The sequence below is a fragment of the Gracilinanus agilis genome, chromosome 4, assembly GCF_016433145.1.
Source record: "Gracilinanus agilis isolate LMUSP501 chromosome 4, AgileGrace, whole genome shotgun sequence".
Classification (NCBI taxonomy): Eukaryota; Metazoa; Chordata; class Mammalia; order Didelphimorphia; family Didelphidae; genus Gracilinanus; species Gracilinanus agilis.
In genome coordinates this window covers 509,013,988-509,030,539 of record NC_058133.1, presented here as the reverse complement: position 1 = coordinate 509,030,539, position 16,552 = coordinate 509,013,988, and the positions used below count along the sequence as shown (strand labels likewise).

At 48.3% G+C, this 16,552-nt stretch overlaps 1 protein-coding gene across 8 annotated transcripts in view; it reads left to right on the top strand.

Annotated features, from left to right (window-relative positions):
* The window catches only part of LOC123244705 (endothelin-converting enzyme 2), a 40,786-nt gene extending 29,624 nt beyond the window's left edge, over positions 1-11,162 (top strand). For all 8 annotated transcript variants that reach the window (XM_044673243.1, XM_044673249.1, XM_044673250.1 and 5 more), the window contains 12 exons: positions 1,236-1,424; positions 2,029-2,171; positions 2,805-2,919; positions 3,407-3,517; positions 3,666-3,764; positions 5,432-5,509; positions 6,244-6,347; positions 6,542-6,652; positions 6,792-6,859; positions 7,638-7,828; positions 8,008-8,103; positions 9,881-11,162. In XM_044673243.1, coding sequence (XP_044529178.1) covers positions 1,236-1,424; positions 2,029-2,171; positions 2,805-2,919; positions 3,407-3,517; positions 3,666-3,764; positions 5,432-5,509; positions 6,244-6,347; positions 6,542-6,652; positions 6,792-6,859; positions 7,638-7,828; positions 8,008-8,103; positions 9,881-10,057 — 1,482 coding nt within the window. In that variant the 3' untranslated portion in view covers positions 10,058-11,162. The remainder of the gene's footprint in view (positions 1-1,235; positions 1,425-2,028; positions 2,172-2,804; positions 2,920-3,406; positions 3,518-3,665; positions 3,765-5,431; positions 5,510-6,243; positions 6,348-6,541; positions 6,653-6,791; positions 6,860-7,637; positions 7,829-8,007; positions 8,104-9,880) is intronic.
* The last annotated feature ends 5,390 nt before the right edge of the window (positions 11,163-16,552 follow it).

Below are 16,552 nucleotides of genomic sequence, written 5' to 3'. Positions count from 1 at the left end.
TTCAGATACTTCCTAGCTGTGTGACCCTGGGCAAGTCACTTAACCCCCAGTTCTTACTGCTCTTCTGCCTTGGAACTGATACACAGAATTGATTCTAAGGCAGAAGGTAAATATGTTTTTAAATGTTTTCCTGATGGCATATTTTTTCACAACTGTATCATTTTCACACAATTGAATCCTCCCTTCTATCTATCCATCCCTCCATCCCTCCATCCCTCCATCAATAGACATTTCCCAGGCCCCTACTTTGATCCAGGCCCTCTGTACTAGGTTGAAGATACAAAAAAGGAAAAAGAAAAAGTCCCTGCCCTCAAGGAACTTAAGTTCTATTCTATGGCAGGACAAGGAGAGTCTCTCCCCTGCCACACACACACACACACACACACACACACACACACACACACACACACACATGTAAGGAGGACTGACTACAGGGTGAGCCCACAGGATGCATTAACAACTGGGAGACTCAGAAAGAGCGTCATCGGGGAGCCTGCGCTTGTGCTGGCTTTTGAAGGGAGCCAAGAATTCTCTGTGGCAGAGGAGAGGAAAGAGGATGTGCCAGGCCTGGGGGACAGAGAACCTTCACACTCATGAAAACATGGCCAGATGCTGGGGATGAACCCAGGCTGGGTTGCCCCAGGATTGAGTGGAGACTGGATTGAAAGGCTGATAGGGTAAAGGAGCAAGTTAACACCGGGTGGGGGCTCTGGGAGTGTTGAGATAAATCCCTGCCCCCGAGGGCTCCAGCTGGCAAAGGAGGCATGGGCCATTAGAAGGGGGCCCATAGAGGAGGAGAATGGAGAGACATCAGGAGATGAGCATCATCAGCCCAGAACTGGAAGGGAATTCACTTGTTCAAACACCCCATTTTACAGTTGAGGAAACTAAAGCCCAGGGAAGTCTGGACTTAAGGTTAACGGGGAGTAGCAGAGCTGGGATTTAAACTGAGCTCCTTGACTCAGGAGCCCATGCTCCTTCCTCTAGAGTAACCAACAGGCGCAGAGAAGGCAGGGAATTTGCCCAAGACCACACAGCTAGAAAGTGGAAGAGCTCCAGCTCAAACCTATGTTCTCTGCCTCTTCCCCCTGAACCACACTGTCATCCCTCTGCTGATAGCAGAGCTCTTTGGAAATGGAGATCAGGTTCAATGGCCAGGGGCATACACAAGGGGAAGGAGGCCAGGAGGGTGTCCCCAGGGCCTCCTCCCACAGGTCACTTGGCCACTGTGGCAGGTGCTCACAGCATACCTGGACTACATGGTGGAACTGGGCACTCTGCTGGGGGGCCGCCCCGACTCCACCAGGGAGCAGATGCAGCAGGTGATAGAGCTGGAGACAGAGCTGGCCAACATCACGGTGCCCCAGGACCAGAGACGGGACGAGGAAAAAATCTACAATAAAATGAGCATCTCTGAGCTGCAGGTAGGTGAGCCGGAGGAGGTCTGAGCATTGAGGACCATGAGGAGGTGCAGAGGGGGAGAGGGCTCAGAGGGGCTTCCCAGTCATTCCCTCCTCTCTGGAGATAGCAAGGATAACCTACAGCCATCGGGTCAACTCTCAGTTGCACCAACAGAATCTGGAGGCTCTACAGGTAAGCCAAAGAGAACAGGCATTCCCCTGAGACTGGCGCTCAAGACTGTGGGGGTCTTTGTCATCCTGATTTTCGTTTGTCTCCTGCCCATCAGCTGCTTACCTGCCCTGCCATCACAAAGGAAGTCTACCAGTCCCTTCTTCCCTGGCTGCTGCCTGGGCATCAAGGTGCTCTGAGGACAGAGCTTAGCAGGGGGGTGGCTCTGCCCTGAGGCAGTCCTGGGGGAAAAGGAAGAGCATCACAGCTGTTTCTGTCCCTCCCCTTCCCCCCTCTGCAGTTCCTAAGCAACCAGATGCTGTTGTCATGGCAACAGGGCAGGGTGTTGGGGCCTGCATCAGAAGCTGAAGGGCCTGGGTGAAGGACTTGGCCAGAGCTTAGGGTAGATGGAAAATCTCCTTGACCTCATTCTCCCTCGGCTCTTCTCCTCGCTCCTAGGCCCTGGCCCCCTCAGTGGAGTGGCTGGATTTCCTCTCTTTCGCCCTGTCGCCCCTGGAGCTGGGAGATGCAGAGCCCGTGGTGGTATATGGGACCGACTATTTGCAGCAGGTGTCGGAGCTCATCAGTCGCACAGAGAGAAGGTGGGGGGAGGAGTGGCCCTCCCCAGGAGCAGGGATTGAGCATGTGTGTGTGAGGGGCTTCAGAGCATGGTCAGGGGGTCATCCCTAAGCTTAGTGCAGAAGCTGGTCACCCCAGTTTGGATTCAGAGAAAGCCTAGATCATGTAGGCAAACCCAGCCTGAGCTGTCCCTGGATGTACCCTGCCCCACTCACCTTCTTCCTCCCAAAGGCAGCAGCCAGGAGGCGATGTCAGAACTTGGTGGGTGCCATCCCCACTCCTCTGCGGCACTGAGAGCCACTGATAGCCTTGCTGGCATGTCCTTCTGGGTGCACCTTGTGGCATCGCTGAGCACAGATTCAGTCACATTCCTCTCTGCAGGCCAGAGTTACCCCTAAGAGCAAATGTGTCTAGAACCCTTTACATAGGCTGCCCCGTCTGATCCTCCCAACCCTTTCTAGAGGTACCGGAAGAATTATTATCCCTATTTCACAGACAAGGAAACTGAGGCAGACAGGTTAAGTGACTTACCCATCTAGTAGGTGTCTGATGGAGGATCTGAACCCACGCCTTCCCGAGCCCCAGCCCAGCCTTCTATCCATCACCCCAGCTGCCTCTCCTTCACTCTCTCCCCCTTCCCTGTTCTTGTCTGCCAGCATTCTGAACAATTACTTGGTTTGGAACCTTGTCCAGAAGACTGCTTCTAGCCTAGACCGGCGCTTTGAGGTGGCACAAGAGAAACTGATGGAGACTCTCTATGGGACTAAGAAGGTGACAGTTGGGGTCTCCTAGTAGCTCCTGACCTCTAGGTCCATGGCTCTTTCTTCCTGACATGGACTTGAGCAAAGACATTTGGGGAGCCAGGAGTCCCCAAGGAAATCTGAGGAGGAGAGGTCTGTGGATCAGACTGCCGAGGCCTCATGGCTGCCTCCATGGCAAGGTCTAGAAGACACAAACCTAGACTCCCGGCTCAGGACTCCCGGATCTGGCATTGACTTGCTCAGACTTTTCTCTCTCTGGGCTTCCATTTCCTCCTCTGTAAAGTGAAGGGGCAGACTAGATGGTCTCTGGGGGCCCATTTAACATTTCCTTGGGAGAGGAGTCTAGGAGCATGCCTCTCCTTTGGGTGCCATATTCAGAGAGGCAGGAGTTGGTCGGGTCTTCCATAGAAGGCAGATAGTCTGCCCTAGAGATGGAGGGGGGGGGGGGTTAGCCTGGAGAGTAAGGCTGGATAAGGACTGTTCCTTTTTTCCTCTAGTCTTGTACACCCCGCTGGCAGACCTGTATCTCCAACACCGATGATGCTCTTGGTTTTGCCTTGGGATCCCTTTTTGTGAAAGCCATGTTTGACCGTGAGAGCAAGGAGATTGTGAGTGTCTGGTCCTTTGGCCCATCCACGTCCTTGGGACTTAGCAGGCCCTGGTCACACTCCCTGGGGAAAAGATGGGAAAAGAAGGGGGCCCGGGGGGGGGGGGGCTGGATTCCTACTCATTTCCTCTCCTCTCTCTCTTCCATAGGCAGAGGGGATGATCAGTGAGATAAGGACCGCCTTCGAAGAGGCCCTGGGACAGTTGGTTTGGATGGATGAGAGGACACGGCAAGCAGCCAAAGAGAAAGTAAGGGGCAGCTGGGGAAGGAGAGGAACCCTGAGGTTGAGGAGGATGTAGGGAGAGGGGAGACAGCAAGTTGCCTAATGGGACCTGCTTGAGGCATCTCAAGTTGTCCAAAAGAGAACTCATTTTTCCTCAAAATCAATTCCTCATCCAAACTTCCCTCTTTCTGTGGAGGTTCCTACCATCCTTCTGGTGCTCTAGATTCCCAGCTCAAGTCATTGAAAACTCTTCCTTCTCCCTCACTGCCATTTCTCAACAACTGTCTCTCCCCAGCGTCTCTCATTCATCTCCAATGGAGTCCTCATCACCTCAGATGATTACATGGACTTCCTAATTGGCTTTCCTCACTCTGGTCCCTGTCCTCTCCTGTCTGTCACACATACAGTTGTCAAATCACTCTTTGTGCTTTTCTACCAGTCTGGTTGTGTTACCTTCTTCAAGAAGTTTCAGTGGGTCCCAATTGCCTCTTGGATCAGATACAAACTCCTCAGTATGACATCCAAAGCCCTTTCCAGTCTTTCTCTAGCCTATCTATCCAATCTGATGGGATACATTTCTTCCTTCCTCCCTCCCTCCCTCCCTCCCTTCCTTCCTTCCTTCCTTCCTTCCTTCCTTCCTTCCTTCCTTCCTTCCTTCCTTCCTTTCTTCCTCCAGTCCTTCCTTTCTTCCTCCAGTCCTTCCTTTCTTCCTCCAGTCCTTCCTTTCTTCCTCCAGTCCTTCCTTCCTCCTTCCTTCCCTCTCTACTAACCTTTTTTTTTAACCTTAGACTGCTCAAGATTACAATGAATGATATCAATATCAGCTGAATATTGTTGTTATCCTGGCATAGCTGGAAAAAGGCAGTATAACAGCTACTTGGTAAAAATTCTGAAACAAAGCAGAGTTGTCTTCATTGCTATCCTGGAAGGATAGGGAAATTAATAGACTAAAGAGAAGGGTTCCTTCCAACTCTGTAGTCTTCATCCATTAAACAAAGTCTGTTTGTTTTTTTCCTCCCTGAGAAATTATTGATGANCCTCCCTCCCTTCCTTCCTCCCTCCCTCCCTTCCTTCCTTCCTTCCTTCCTTTCTTCCTTCCTCTCTTTCTTTTTCTTCCTTCCTTCCTAACTGCCTCCTTTCCTCTCTATCTTTCTTTCTTTTTAAACTCTTACTTTCTTTTTTCTTTTCTTTTTTTTTTAAACTCTTACCTTCCATCTTAGAATCAATACTGTGTGTTGGTTCTAGGGCAGAGGAGTGGTAAGGGTAGGCAATGGGGGTCAAGTGACTTGCCCAGGGTCACACAGCTAGGAAGTATCTGAGGTCATATTTGACCCTAGGATTTCCCATCTCTAGGCCTGGCTTTCAATTCACTGAGCCACCCAGCTGCTCCCTAAACTCTTACTTTCTGTCTTAGAATCAACTCTGAGTATTGGTTCTAAGGCAGAAGAGTGGTATGGGCTAGGCAACTGAGATTAAATGACTTGCCAAGAGTCTCACAGCTAGGAAGTGTCTGAGACCGCAATTGAAGGTAGGCCCTTCCATCTTCAGGCTTGGTTCTCTATCTACTGAGCCACCTAACCACCTCTGATACATCGCTTTTCACAAACTCTATTCCATCCAGACTATTGAATGCATGGATGACTAAATGGCTGCTCCTAGAATTCAGATCCCTTAGAATTCTTGTCTCTCCAGGCTGATGCCATCTATGACATGATTGGCTTTCCTGACTTTATCTTGGACCCCAAAGAACTGGATGATGTTTATGATGGTGTGAGTATCCCTATCTCTCCCTCTCCAACAGTCATCTTTCAGTCAGGGTCCTCTGTATACCCCAGTCCTTGAGGAAAAGCTTCACTTTGGGCAGGTGAAGGTACCCATGGCATCTGTCATGGTATGAAATGGAGGTCCATAGACAGACAGAGCATTTATTAGACACTTGCTGTGTGCCAAGCACTGGTGATACAGATACAAGAAAGCGAGATTGTCCCTGGTCTCAAGAAGCTCATATTCTAATAGTGGAAGACGAGATACAAAAGGGACAAGAGATGGAGATGGAAAAACAAAGTCCCTGCCCTCAAGGAGCTTAGAATCTAGTGGCAGAAAACAACAGGTACATAGACAAAGAAATACAAACTCTATACAGAAATCGACCCAAGCTAATTTGGGAAGACTCCATTCAATCCCCAAAGAGTTCCTTTAGTGCTTAGTATGTGCTGACCTGCTGGGGATAGATAGATGAAAACCAGAGTCTGTCCTCAAGGAGCTTATATTCAACTGGGTGGCATAATGTGTCCACAGATGATTAAGTCAAAAAGGAAAACAACAAAGTAATAACACTTTCAGGGAATCAGGAAAAGCCTCTTGTAAAGAGGTTCATTGGCTAAGTCTTGTTGGGAGCTGGGGATTCTGAGCGACATGGAAGAACATTTCTCAGGCACGGACAAGGCAAAGAAATGGGAAATTGGAACTCGTGTCTAGGGCTCTTTTTCTTCTTTACCTCCTAGTATGAAGTTTCAGAAGATTCTTTCTTCCAGAACATGTTGAATTTGTACAACTTTTCCGCCAAGGTGATGGCTGACCAACTTCGCAAGCCTCCCAATCGGGACCAGTGAGAGTGAAGGGGTCTTATCAACCTTTGGGGCCTGAGAAGATGGAGAGGGGCTCGGGTTTGGGGCTCGGAATAGAGCTGTTTGAGGGCAGAAGGGATGGACCTACAAATCTGTGTGTGGGAATGACCCAGTGGGTCCAAACCATGATGCTTCTGCCCAACTGAAATGAGTCCTCTTCTACCTTCCTGTACAGGTGGAGCATGACCCCACAGACAGTGAACGCCTACTATCTTCCAACCAAGAATGAAATTGTCTTCCCGGCTGGCATTCTGCAGGCCCCCTTCTATGCCCGAAGCCACCCCAAGTGAGCCTAGGGATAGGGACGGGAGCAAAGGATAAAAGCATGGGAGAGGGCATGGAGGAGAGGAGGCTGGAAGAAGGGCCTCTTGGGCCCAGGAATCAGGCCTTGAGCTTCTCATGGGTCATCTGTTGGTCTCGTTCAGGGCCTTGAACTTTGGAGGCATCGGCGTGGTGATGGGTCATGAGCTGACACATGCCTTCGATGACCAAGGTAGGAACCCAAGGATGTCACTGGCTGGCCTGTCCTATCTATTGTTCTATCCCTCTGCTTTCACGGGCACAAGACTAAGGCTAGCGTGGGCACTCTTGTTTTGTCCCTCTCATTTCTTAGGGCAGATGAGATCTGGGTCCCTTACCTTCTTTTTTCGATATCTTGCCCTAGTGGATAGAGTTGGATTTGGAGTCAGAAAGACATGGGTTCTAATCCCTATTCTGACACATTCTAGCTTTGTGAAACTGAGTAGGACGCTTAGTGTCCCAAGCAACTCTCTCAGATTATTATCTACAGAGAAGGTGCTGAGGTGTATTGAGAGAAGGATTTGCCACCCTGGAAGTTCCCTAAACGAATGAAATTACAAATCCAACTGAAAAATCTTGGAAACTATAAAACCCTAAACAGCGATATAACCAACTATCTTATAGTGCCTGGCCCATAGTAAGTGGTTAATAAATGATTGTTTGACTTGAACTATACTGGTTTAGTGACTTCCACTTAATATGCCACAATTTTTTCCCATTTGTTGAATATTTAAGATGCTTCTAATTTTGTTATTACTAGGATGTTCTATGAAAATCTGAACAGAAAACTCTTTTTAAAAAAGTAAACCTTTTATGTTAATTTCCCAGCAACTGGACTTATTGGTTCAAGGGGTGTGAGGATTTTTGCAACTCCTGCTGTGTGCTGCCAGATCCTTCTCCATAAAGGATTCTGCAGATTTGCAATGCTACCAACAATGAATATGTATCTGTTTATGTCTAAAACGGATCAGGAAGGGAGTATGACAAAGAGGGGAACCTCCGACCTTGGTGGCAGAATGAATCCCTGGCCGCATTTCAGAACCACACAGCTTGTATGGAGGAGCAGTATGGACGGTACCAGGTCAATGGTGAGCGGCTCAATGGACGGCAGACGTTAGGCGAGAATATTGCTGACAACGGGGGTCTCAAGGCTGCTTATAATGTGAGTGAGTGGTCCTCTGTGTTGGAGCCAGGCCTTCTGCCCTGCACATCCCTCCTGGGGGGGGGGGGGGGGGAGAGGCAGAAGAAGCCAAGCAAGCCTGGTAAGTGGGGAAGGGATGCCCCAAAGGGATGGAGAGGCAAATGTCATGCTGGGGATGGTTGTACTGTGCTTGGTCCTAGGCTTACCAAATGTGGCTGAGGAAGCACGGGGAGGAGCAGCACCTCCCGGCTGTGGGATTCACTAACCACCAGCTCTTCTTTGTGGGATTTGCCCAGGTACAGTCACCTCAGGGGCAGCATTCCAGCCCAGGTCCTCTCCTGTTAGTCCCTCTCTACCGCCCTCTGCCCTATGTCATGCTGGGAGTAGAGAGGAAAGAAGAAGAAAATAGAGTTGGGGGGTTAGGCCCTGGTTCTCCCAGAGTCTATAGAAGTTGAGCTGGCGAACTGGGAAATGGCAATGCAAACCTGGGCCCCCTCTTTAATCTCCTATCAGCTCTCATTTCTTCTTGGCCTCTAAAATTCTTGTAGTCCTAGGAGTGTAGCAAGGAAGAGATGATCGCGCTTGTTAGCCTCTTCATTTTAGAGAAAAGGAAGCCCAGAGGAGGAAAATGACCAACTTGAGATCATCCAGGTAGAATAGAGGCAGGATTTGAATCCAGGCCATCTTATTCCCAAGCCACCTTTCCACTCAACTGTTCCTCACTCTCCATCAATCAGTCCTAGAGCCAAACTGGTATGGTCTAGAGGTCCCCAAACTCTCCAGGTTCTCAGTCATTTTTTTTCATGCCCCACCTAGGACAAAAGAAATACCTAATGGTTCTTTTTATTAGTGAGGTTGAAAACTTAAATATTCTCTAGTGACCCCTTGGGAGGGTACCCCCTCCCCCCCACACACACACACTCGGTCTGGGAACCACGGCTATAAGGGAAAGAAACAAAAGACATTGAGAGGCACCGTGGCCCTGAGCACTCGCTTCATCTCTGGGCCTCAGTTTCCTCATCTGTGGCCAAGTCACTTAACCTCTGTTTGACTCTATTTCTTCACCTGTAAAATGGGAACGGAACAGCCCTGCCTCTGTTTGCTGTGAGGATTGAACGAGACTATATTTATCAAGTGCTTGGGTCAGTGTCCTCCACTCGGGAGGTGCTCTCTAAATGCTTATTCTCCCCCCTCTGCCTCTCCTGTCCCTCTCAGACCCCCCACTAACCCTCAGTCACTCAGCAGCAGCCGGGCTTTCCTCTTGGAAGGTTCCCCAAACCCTTGTTGCTATCCCTACTGGACCTCCTCTGATACACTAAAACATCCTGACTCCCATGACCACCCCATACCTTCAGCTGAATTTGTCCTGAGGACGGGGCCTGCCCAGCTGCCCCGGGGCCCCGGCTAGAAGGTCACAAGAGAGGATTTGCTGTTCTTCTGAGCCGGAGCCCTCACTCTGCAAGTCATGACTTTGAACCTGGGCCAAGGGAAAGGGTGCCGGGATGGCACATTTCGAAATAGAAAAATCATCTAATTTGGAGAATATCTATACTATATACATTATATATATTGTGTGAAAATCTGTAATATTCACATATGTAATATACCGTGAATATAGATAATCTAATAATGTAGAATATCTAACAAATAGAATAATCATCTAACGTAGAGAATATCTATATCATATACATTCTATGTAGTGTGAAAATCCATAATATTCACATATATAACATGAATATAGATAATATAATAATATGGTATATCTAATAAATCGAATAATCATCTCATCCCTTCCTTTTGTAAAGAAGGGAATTCTGGGTCCAGAGAGATTAAGGGGCTTGCCTGGGGAGTTAGTGGAAGACACAGGATTTGAACTCAGGTCCTCAGACTTCTTTGCCTCATGCCACCCTGGGGAGATCCTGGCTGAGATTTTAAGAATTTCAAAGTCAAGGGCAGGGAGGGGGTGGCGGTGGGGGTGGGGAATGGCCTAGAATAGGAGCTGAGCAGGAACAGAGGAAGTGGAAGGGGGAGGAAAGAGTCTGAGCTGTGCATTTTGTCTGTCCCGGCCTGCAGGTGTGGTGCTCGGTGCGCACTCCTGAGAGCTCCCACGAGGGGTTGGTGACGGACCCCCACAGCCCTGCCCGCTTCCGAGTGCTGGGCACTCTCTCCAATTCCCGGGATTTCCTTCGACACTTCAACTGCCCCGTCGGCTCTCCCATGAACCCCGGGCAACTCTGCGAGGTGTGGTAGGGGCCGAGAGCTAGCCGTGCCCCGACATGGCTCTTCCCTGCAGCTGGTGCCCTTTGCCCACCCCAGGGCCCTGGGCCTTTCTGCCAGGGAGCCAGACGCTGGGGTAGCAGTGCCGGGCCGTCCTCTCCCCAGAGCCTGGCATTCAGCTAAAGCTGAGTGAGCCCCCAGGCCTTGCTTCCCTCTGCTGACTGTGATGCCATACCCACAGGTCCCCGGTCCCCACCCCTTCTCTTCACCACCACGATGTGCCACTGGTTGGAGGTGGTAACTCAGGCCTGAGCTGAGCCCCTCCTTTGTTCACTGTGACAGCCTCTTCTTCCCGCAAAAGGCTTGTTTCCAGCCTAGATGCTAGCCAGATTTCGGGGGGGGGGGGGCTGGGAGGGTTGAAAGCCCACTGGGGGGAGCTCAGCAAAGGACACAGAGATTGACGGGTCCTGTCTGGAACAAGATCTGGGTCCCCTCCCTCCTGCTTTAAAGGAGTCGGCCCCCTGGAAGGACCTTTGTGCTGATGGTCTGAGTGGTCCACTGGGCAGGGGGGTCCTGACTTTCTGGCCCAGGCTGACTCAGCAGGAGCTGGGGCTTGAGAGCTCCGAGGGCACCACATTTCAGGGGTGTGAAGGAACACCGTGAAGTAGTCCCTGAGCACTCTGGCATCCCCAGAAAACTTACTGCCCTCCTCAGGAACCCAGACAAAGCCTGGTTGGGTCTCCATTTGGTCCCTGTCTCAGGAGTTGGTCCTCAGACTCCCTGCCCCCCCCCCCAGAGCCCCTGTACCCAGCATGGGCACCTGCCCCTCATCCTGCTCCTCCCAGCTCCTGCTCTCTCCCCTGCCCTGGGGACAGCTTCGAGTTGGAGTCTCCATCTAGGACGCCTTTGCCCACTGCATTCCTGCTCAAGCTGAGGAAGGGGTAGGAGGGAATGTAGACAACCACAGTGTCTTAGGGCTCCAGGCTTAGGGGGTCTCCCAGAGATCCGGGAGGACAGAGCATGAGAGGGAGGAGGGGAGGGAGGGGGTTGGGGCAGAGTTTATTTTTCCATGGATGGTGGGAGGGGAAGAAGGTGGTCTCCATCCTACAATGACACTTTGCCAATAAACAAGTGTAAATCAGCCAGACCGCTTCTTCCTTCTTTGCCGCCATCATCAGCCCATGCTTCTCCCGCCAGGGACTTCCTTTCCTTTTCTTCCATCCTTTGCAACAAGCATTAGCAAGTTTTTCTAGGCCGGGCCCTTCTCTGGGCACTGACGCTCTCTTTGACATTTAAAGTCCTTTCGGTGACCTATTCCTCCCCCTCTGTCAGCAATAGACCAAGATGCTCCAACCCCTGATCTTGTCATCACCCGCAGATGTACCACCACTTCCTCAATGGTTCATTCCAAAATTCTCTCATCTGATTCCAATGTATTGTCTTTGCACTTCTCCCACTGCCTTGTAACCCCAGACCCTGCTCTAGGATCTCATTGTGGCTTCCAGTCCCCTCAGTCCTTTTTTTTTTTAAACCCTCAACGTCTGTGTATTGGCTCCGAGGCAGAAGAGTGGCAAGGGTTGGCAATGGGGATCAAGTGACTTGCCCAGGGTCACACAGCTGGGAAGTGTCTGAGGCCAGCTTTGAACCTAGAACCTCCTAGTCTCTAGGCCTAACTCTCAATCCATGGAGCTACCCAGCTTCCCCCTCCCCTCAGTTCTTTCCTGGGCCATCAGCCCTCCCCTGGGCTACACTCTCCTTCCCCATCTTGACCAGTTTATGGCTACTCCGCTCTCTCTAGTCTCTTGCTCCCTAATTCTATCTCCATTCTTGCTCTGTAAAGCCTTCATTGATTCACTCTCCCACTCGGCAATGGCTCTTCCAGATCTTTTTAAAACCTCTTCAAGCCATGGTAGCTCCCTCACACCTCATCCTTTTAGCTGAGAGTCTTGCCTCACTGAAAAAAAAAATAAGTTTGGGGGGCAGTTGGGTAGCTCAGTGGATTGAGAGTCAGGCCTAGAGACAGGAGGTCCTGGGTTCAAATTTGGCCTCAGACACTTCCCAGCTGGGTGACCCTGGGCAAGTCACTTGACCCCCATTGCCCACCCTTACCACTCTTCCACCAAGGAACCAATACACAGAAGTTAAGGGTTTAAAAAAAATAAGTTTGTATTATTTTTTTTTTACATGCCCATATTTTCCCCCAGTATCCTTTCCCCTAGAGGACCATCACACATACAAATAATATTTTTTCAAAACTGAAACTCTTACCTCTCATTCTAGATCAATATCATGTATTGGTTCTGAGGCAGAAGAGCAGTAAGGGCTAGGCAATGGGGGCAAAGTGACTTGCCCAGGGTCACACAGCTAGAAAGTGTCTGAAGCCAGATTTGAACCCAGGACCTCCCATCTCTGGGCCTGACTCTCAATCCACTGAGCCACCAGTGTATTTTTAAAGTCAAAGAAGAAAAAGTACTTGAGGAAAATTGAAGGACTGGAAACTGAAAGCAAGTAGTTAACGGTGGGAACTGAGTGAACCACACTGACTCCATCTTGTGATTCAGTTCTGGAGCTGGCTTAATTCTCTTTCTATTCAAATTATAGGCCTAGTCCAGATTCTGTCCCTTGAGAAAAGTTTGTTTATTTGTAAGAATTGGGAAAAAAAAAAACCTTATTGCATTGTTTGAACCCTTTGTGGCTCAGAAATTGGACTACCTGTACCTGCTGTTTAGAGACCTTTATTCAAGAACCTAAGTGAGAAACACAATCAGATCCCAAAAAAAGAGTTTTCTCACAGTTGTACATCTCAAGCAACCCAAATGTCTTCACTGAGAATGATCCCCATATTGATCAGTCAGTTACTGTTTTCAGTTCTTTTGATTGTTTTCAGGCATTTAGAGAGGAGCGGGACACCCCTGTCCCAGAGGGATTGTACTCCTCCCAACTTGCAAAGTCCCTGATCTTTCGTCCAGTTAGAAATCAGATTACCTAATGGTGTATTGACTTTTTAAAATGAATTGGTCTCCTTCAAGTAATTGTTGTTATTATATAAAATCCATCTTCCCCTGTATGGGGGGTTTAGCCCAAAACTGAGGAAAAGGTACTTAGTCTTGATTTGTTGGGCAATTGGCACACATTTCTTAGTAAAGTGATATGTTCAGAATATGAAACCTTTGTTTCCTCAGTTATTTGGTCTTGTGCTGGTTACAAGAGGGAAAGAGCCAGCATAATCGATCAATATATACAAAGCGTAACACTTGGGGTAGGTTGGGGGTGTCCTCTCGTGTTTCTTCATTCAGCCATGCTTGACCTTTATAATTTTGCTAGATTCACTTTTGATTTGTGTGGATGTGTGTGTTTCTTTCCATTACGTTGTCATGGTTACTTAAATTGTTTTCTTGGTGCTGTTGACTTCATTCTGCATCAGTTCACGGAGCTCTTTCCAGGCTTCTCAGTCTTCATCACACACATCATTTCTTACATCACAGGAATATTTCATTATGCCCATGCACCACGCTTCATTTAGCCATTTCCCACCCAATGGGCAGCTACTCTCTTTCTAGTTCTTTGCTTTCACAAGAAGTGCTGCTATGAATATTTCTTCTTAATAATTCTTCTAAATAAATTCTTCTAAATAATAATTATTCTAAATTAATTAAATTACCTCCTTTTGAGGCATAAGCTGAGTAACGAATGGTATCTCTGGGTCAAAGGATTCTGTCATTTTCAGCACTTTATTTGTAAAATTCCAAATTGGTTTCCAAAATGGTTGTACTGAGTCGCAGCTCCACCAACAATTTTGCCACCAACAATTTTTCAGTGAGGCTGAGAGCTCCCTCTACATCCCTCTGTCTTATCTCCGTCCCTCAGAGACCTTCTGCCACTATTTCCTCCTTTATCTCATCTCATACTTAGAGCTAGCCCTTCCTTTGCTGAGGCCTACCTTGTGATCCCGTTTCATCCTGTCTTCTGGAGCTTCCTCCATCATTCTGATTGTCTCGCTTACCTTCAATGTCTTCTGTCTACTGGTTGCTTCCCCTACTGTCTACAAAGATGCCCGTATCTCCTCCATCCTCAGAAAGCTCTCATTGATGGGTCTATCTTTGCGAGCCATTGCTCCATATATCTTCTCTCTCTTATGGCCAAAGTCCTTAAGACGGCCATTCCCTTCCTTTCTCTTTTTCGCTCTCTACAGTCTGGCTTCAGATTTCGGCATTTAACTGAACCTGCTCTCTCCAGCTCGGTGGCTCAGTGGATAGAGAGCCAGGCCTGGAGAGAAGGGGTCCTGGGTTCAAATCTGACCTCAGACACTTCCTAGCTGTGTGACCCTGGGCAACCCTCTTAAGCCCCATTGCCTACCCCTTACTGCTCTTCTGTCTTGGAACCAATGTACGGTATTGATTCCAAGAAGGAAAGTAAAGGTATAAAAAAAGAAGAAGAAAGTGTTTAATGTAGAAGGTAGGTATCAGATTTGTGTCAAATATTTATTTCTTCTCCTACAAAAGAAGTGAGTAAAGTTCAGAAGACCCCAAGTGTCCATTAATATTTAGCACATAAAACATTAACTTATCATAGTTCTACTACAATCCCAGAAAGCCTTGGCCTGGTAGTATCTGGTGTCAGAAACTGGTGGCATTAGATGCCAATGAAATCAGCAGGGCAAGAAGGAATAATGTAGACGATGACCACAGTGATGAAGAGGAAGCCAAGCTGAACTCCCAATTCTGATCTATATGGCCTCTTCTTTTTTCTCTATCTACCAGGTCTTTTTTTTAAGTTTAATTAATTAGTTAATTAATTAAGAATATTTTTCCCTGGTTCCATGATTCATGTTCTTTCCGTCCCCTCCTCCCACCCCACTCTCGTAGCCAATGGACAATTCCACTGGGTTTTTTGCATGTGTCATTGATCAAGACCTATTTCCATATTATTAATATTTGCACTGGTGCGATCGTTTAGAGTCTACATCCTCAGTCATATTCCCATTGTCCCATGTGATCAAGCAGCTGTGTTTCTTCTGTGTTTTCTGCTCCCACAGTTCTTCCTCTGGATGTGGAGAGCTTCTTTCTCAGAAGTCCCTCAGAATTGTCCTGGATCCTTGCATCGCTGCTAGGAGAGAAGTCTATTTATTATATTCGATTGTGCCACAGTGTATCCACAGTGTATCTCTGTGTATAATATTCTCCTGTCTACCAGGTCTTTTTAAATTTAACTTTAGTTTTAAAAAATCCTCACCTCCTGTCTTAGAATCAATACTAAGTATCAGTTCCAAGGCAGAAGAGCAGTGAGGGCCAGGCAATGGGAGCTAAGCGATTTGCCCAGGGCCAGCCAGCTAGTAAGTGTCTGAGACCAGATTTGAACCTCCTGCCTCCAGGACTGGCCTCTCTATCCACTGATCCACCTAGCTGCCCCTATGCCATACATTTTTTTTTTTTAATTTAATTTTTTTTTTAACCCTTGTACTTTGGTATATTGTCTCATAGGTGGAAGATTGGTAAGGGTGGGCAATGGGGGTCAAGTGACTTGCCCAGGGTCACACAGCTGGGAAGTGGCTGAGGCCGGGTTTGAACCTAGGACCTCCCGTCTCTAGGCCTGACTCTCAATCCTCTGAGCTACCCAGCTGCCCCTATGCCATACATTTTTAACCTTGAGTCCTTGGACCTCAAAAGGATCTTGATAGAAAAAAATATATCTTCACTTTCACTAACCTCTAGTTAAATTGAGTATATCTTTCCATGATTTGAAAACATTTTTCCAGGGGGCAGCTGAGTGGTATAGTGGATTGACAACTAGGCCTAGAGTTGGGAGGCCCTGGTTTCAAATCTGGCCTCAGACACTTCTGAACTGTGTGACCCTGAATGAGTCACTTAACCCCCACAGCATAGCCCTTACCACTCTTCTGCCTTGGAACCAATATATAGTATTTCTTCTAAGGTGGAAGGTAAGGGTTTAAATTTTTTTTTTTTTTTAAATAAAAGTATTCTATGAAGGGATCTGTAGACTTCACCAGCCTGCTCAAGGGGTCTGTGCTTCCTCCCAATAGCTTTAGAACTCCTGCACTTGATTCTCTCCCTGAGTGATCTCATAAGGTGCCATGAGTTCAATGGTTATCTTTGCAGATAATTCAATGTATCTAGGCCCAACTTCTCTCCTGGGCTCCATTCCTGCATCCCCAGCTTCCTATTCAAAGACATTTTGAATTAGCTGTGCCCCAGGCATCTCAGATCCATTCCCTTTCTCTCTCCCTCCCCCCCAGATCCTCCTCTCCTCCAAACTGTCCTGCTACTATCCAGTAGACCACCAGACTGGTCCCATTTCCCAGGTTCATTATTGATATCTTCAGCTTCCCATGTTCCCTCAAATCATCCAACCAAACAGTTGCCAAATCTTGTTTTGATGTTCCCAGCAGGCCTCTGAGGCCCCTTTCTCTCCTCTAACACTCCAGGCTTTCAGCTCCTCTTCCTTGGACCACTGAGGCAACTGTCTCTCCTTGCTTCTTCCAATGAGCAAATGAGAAGATATTTAGATAGC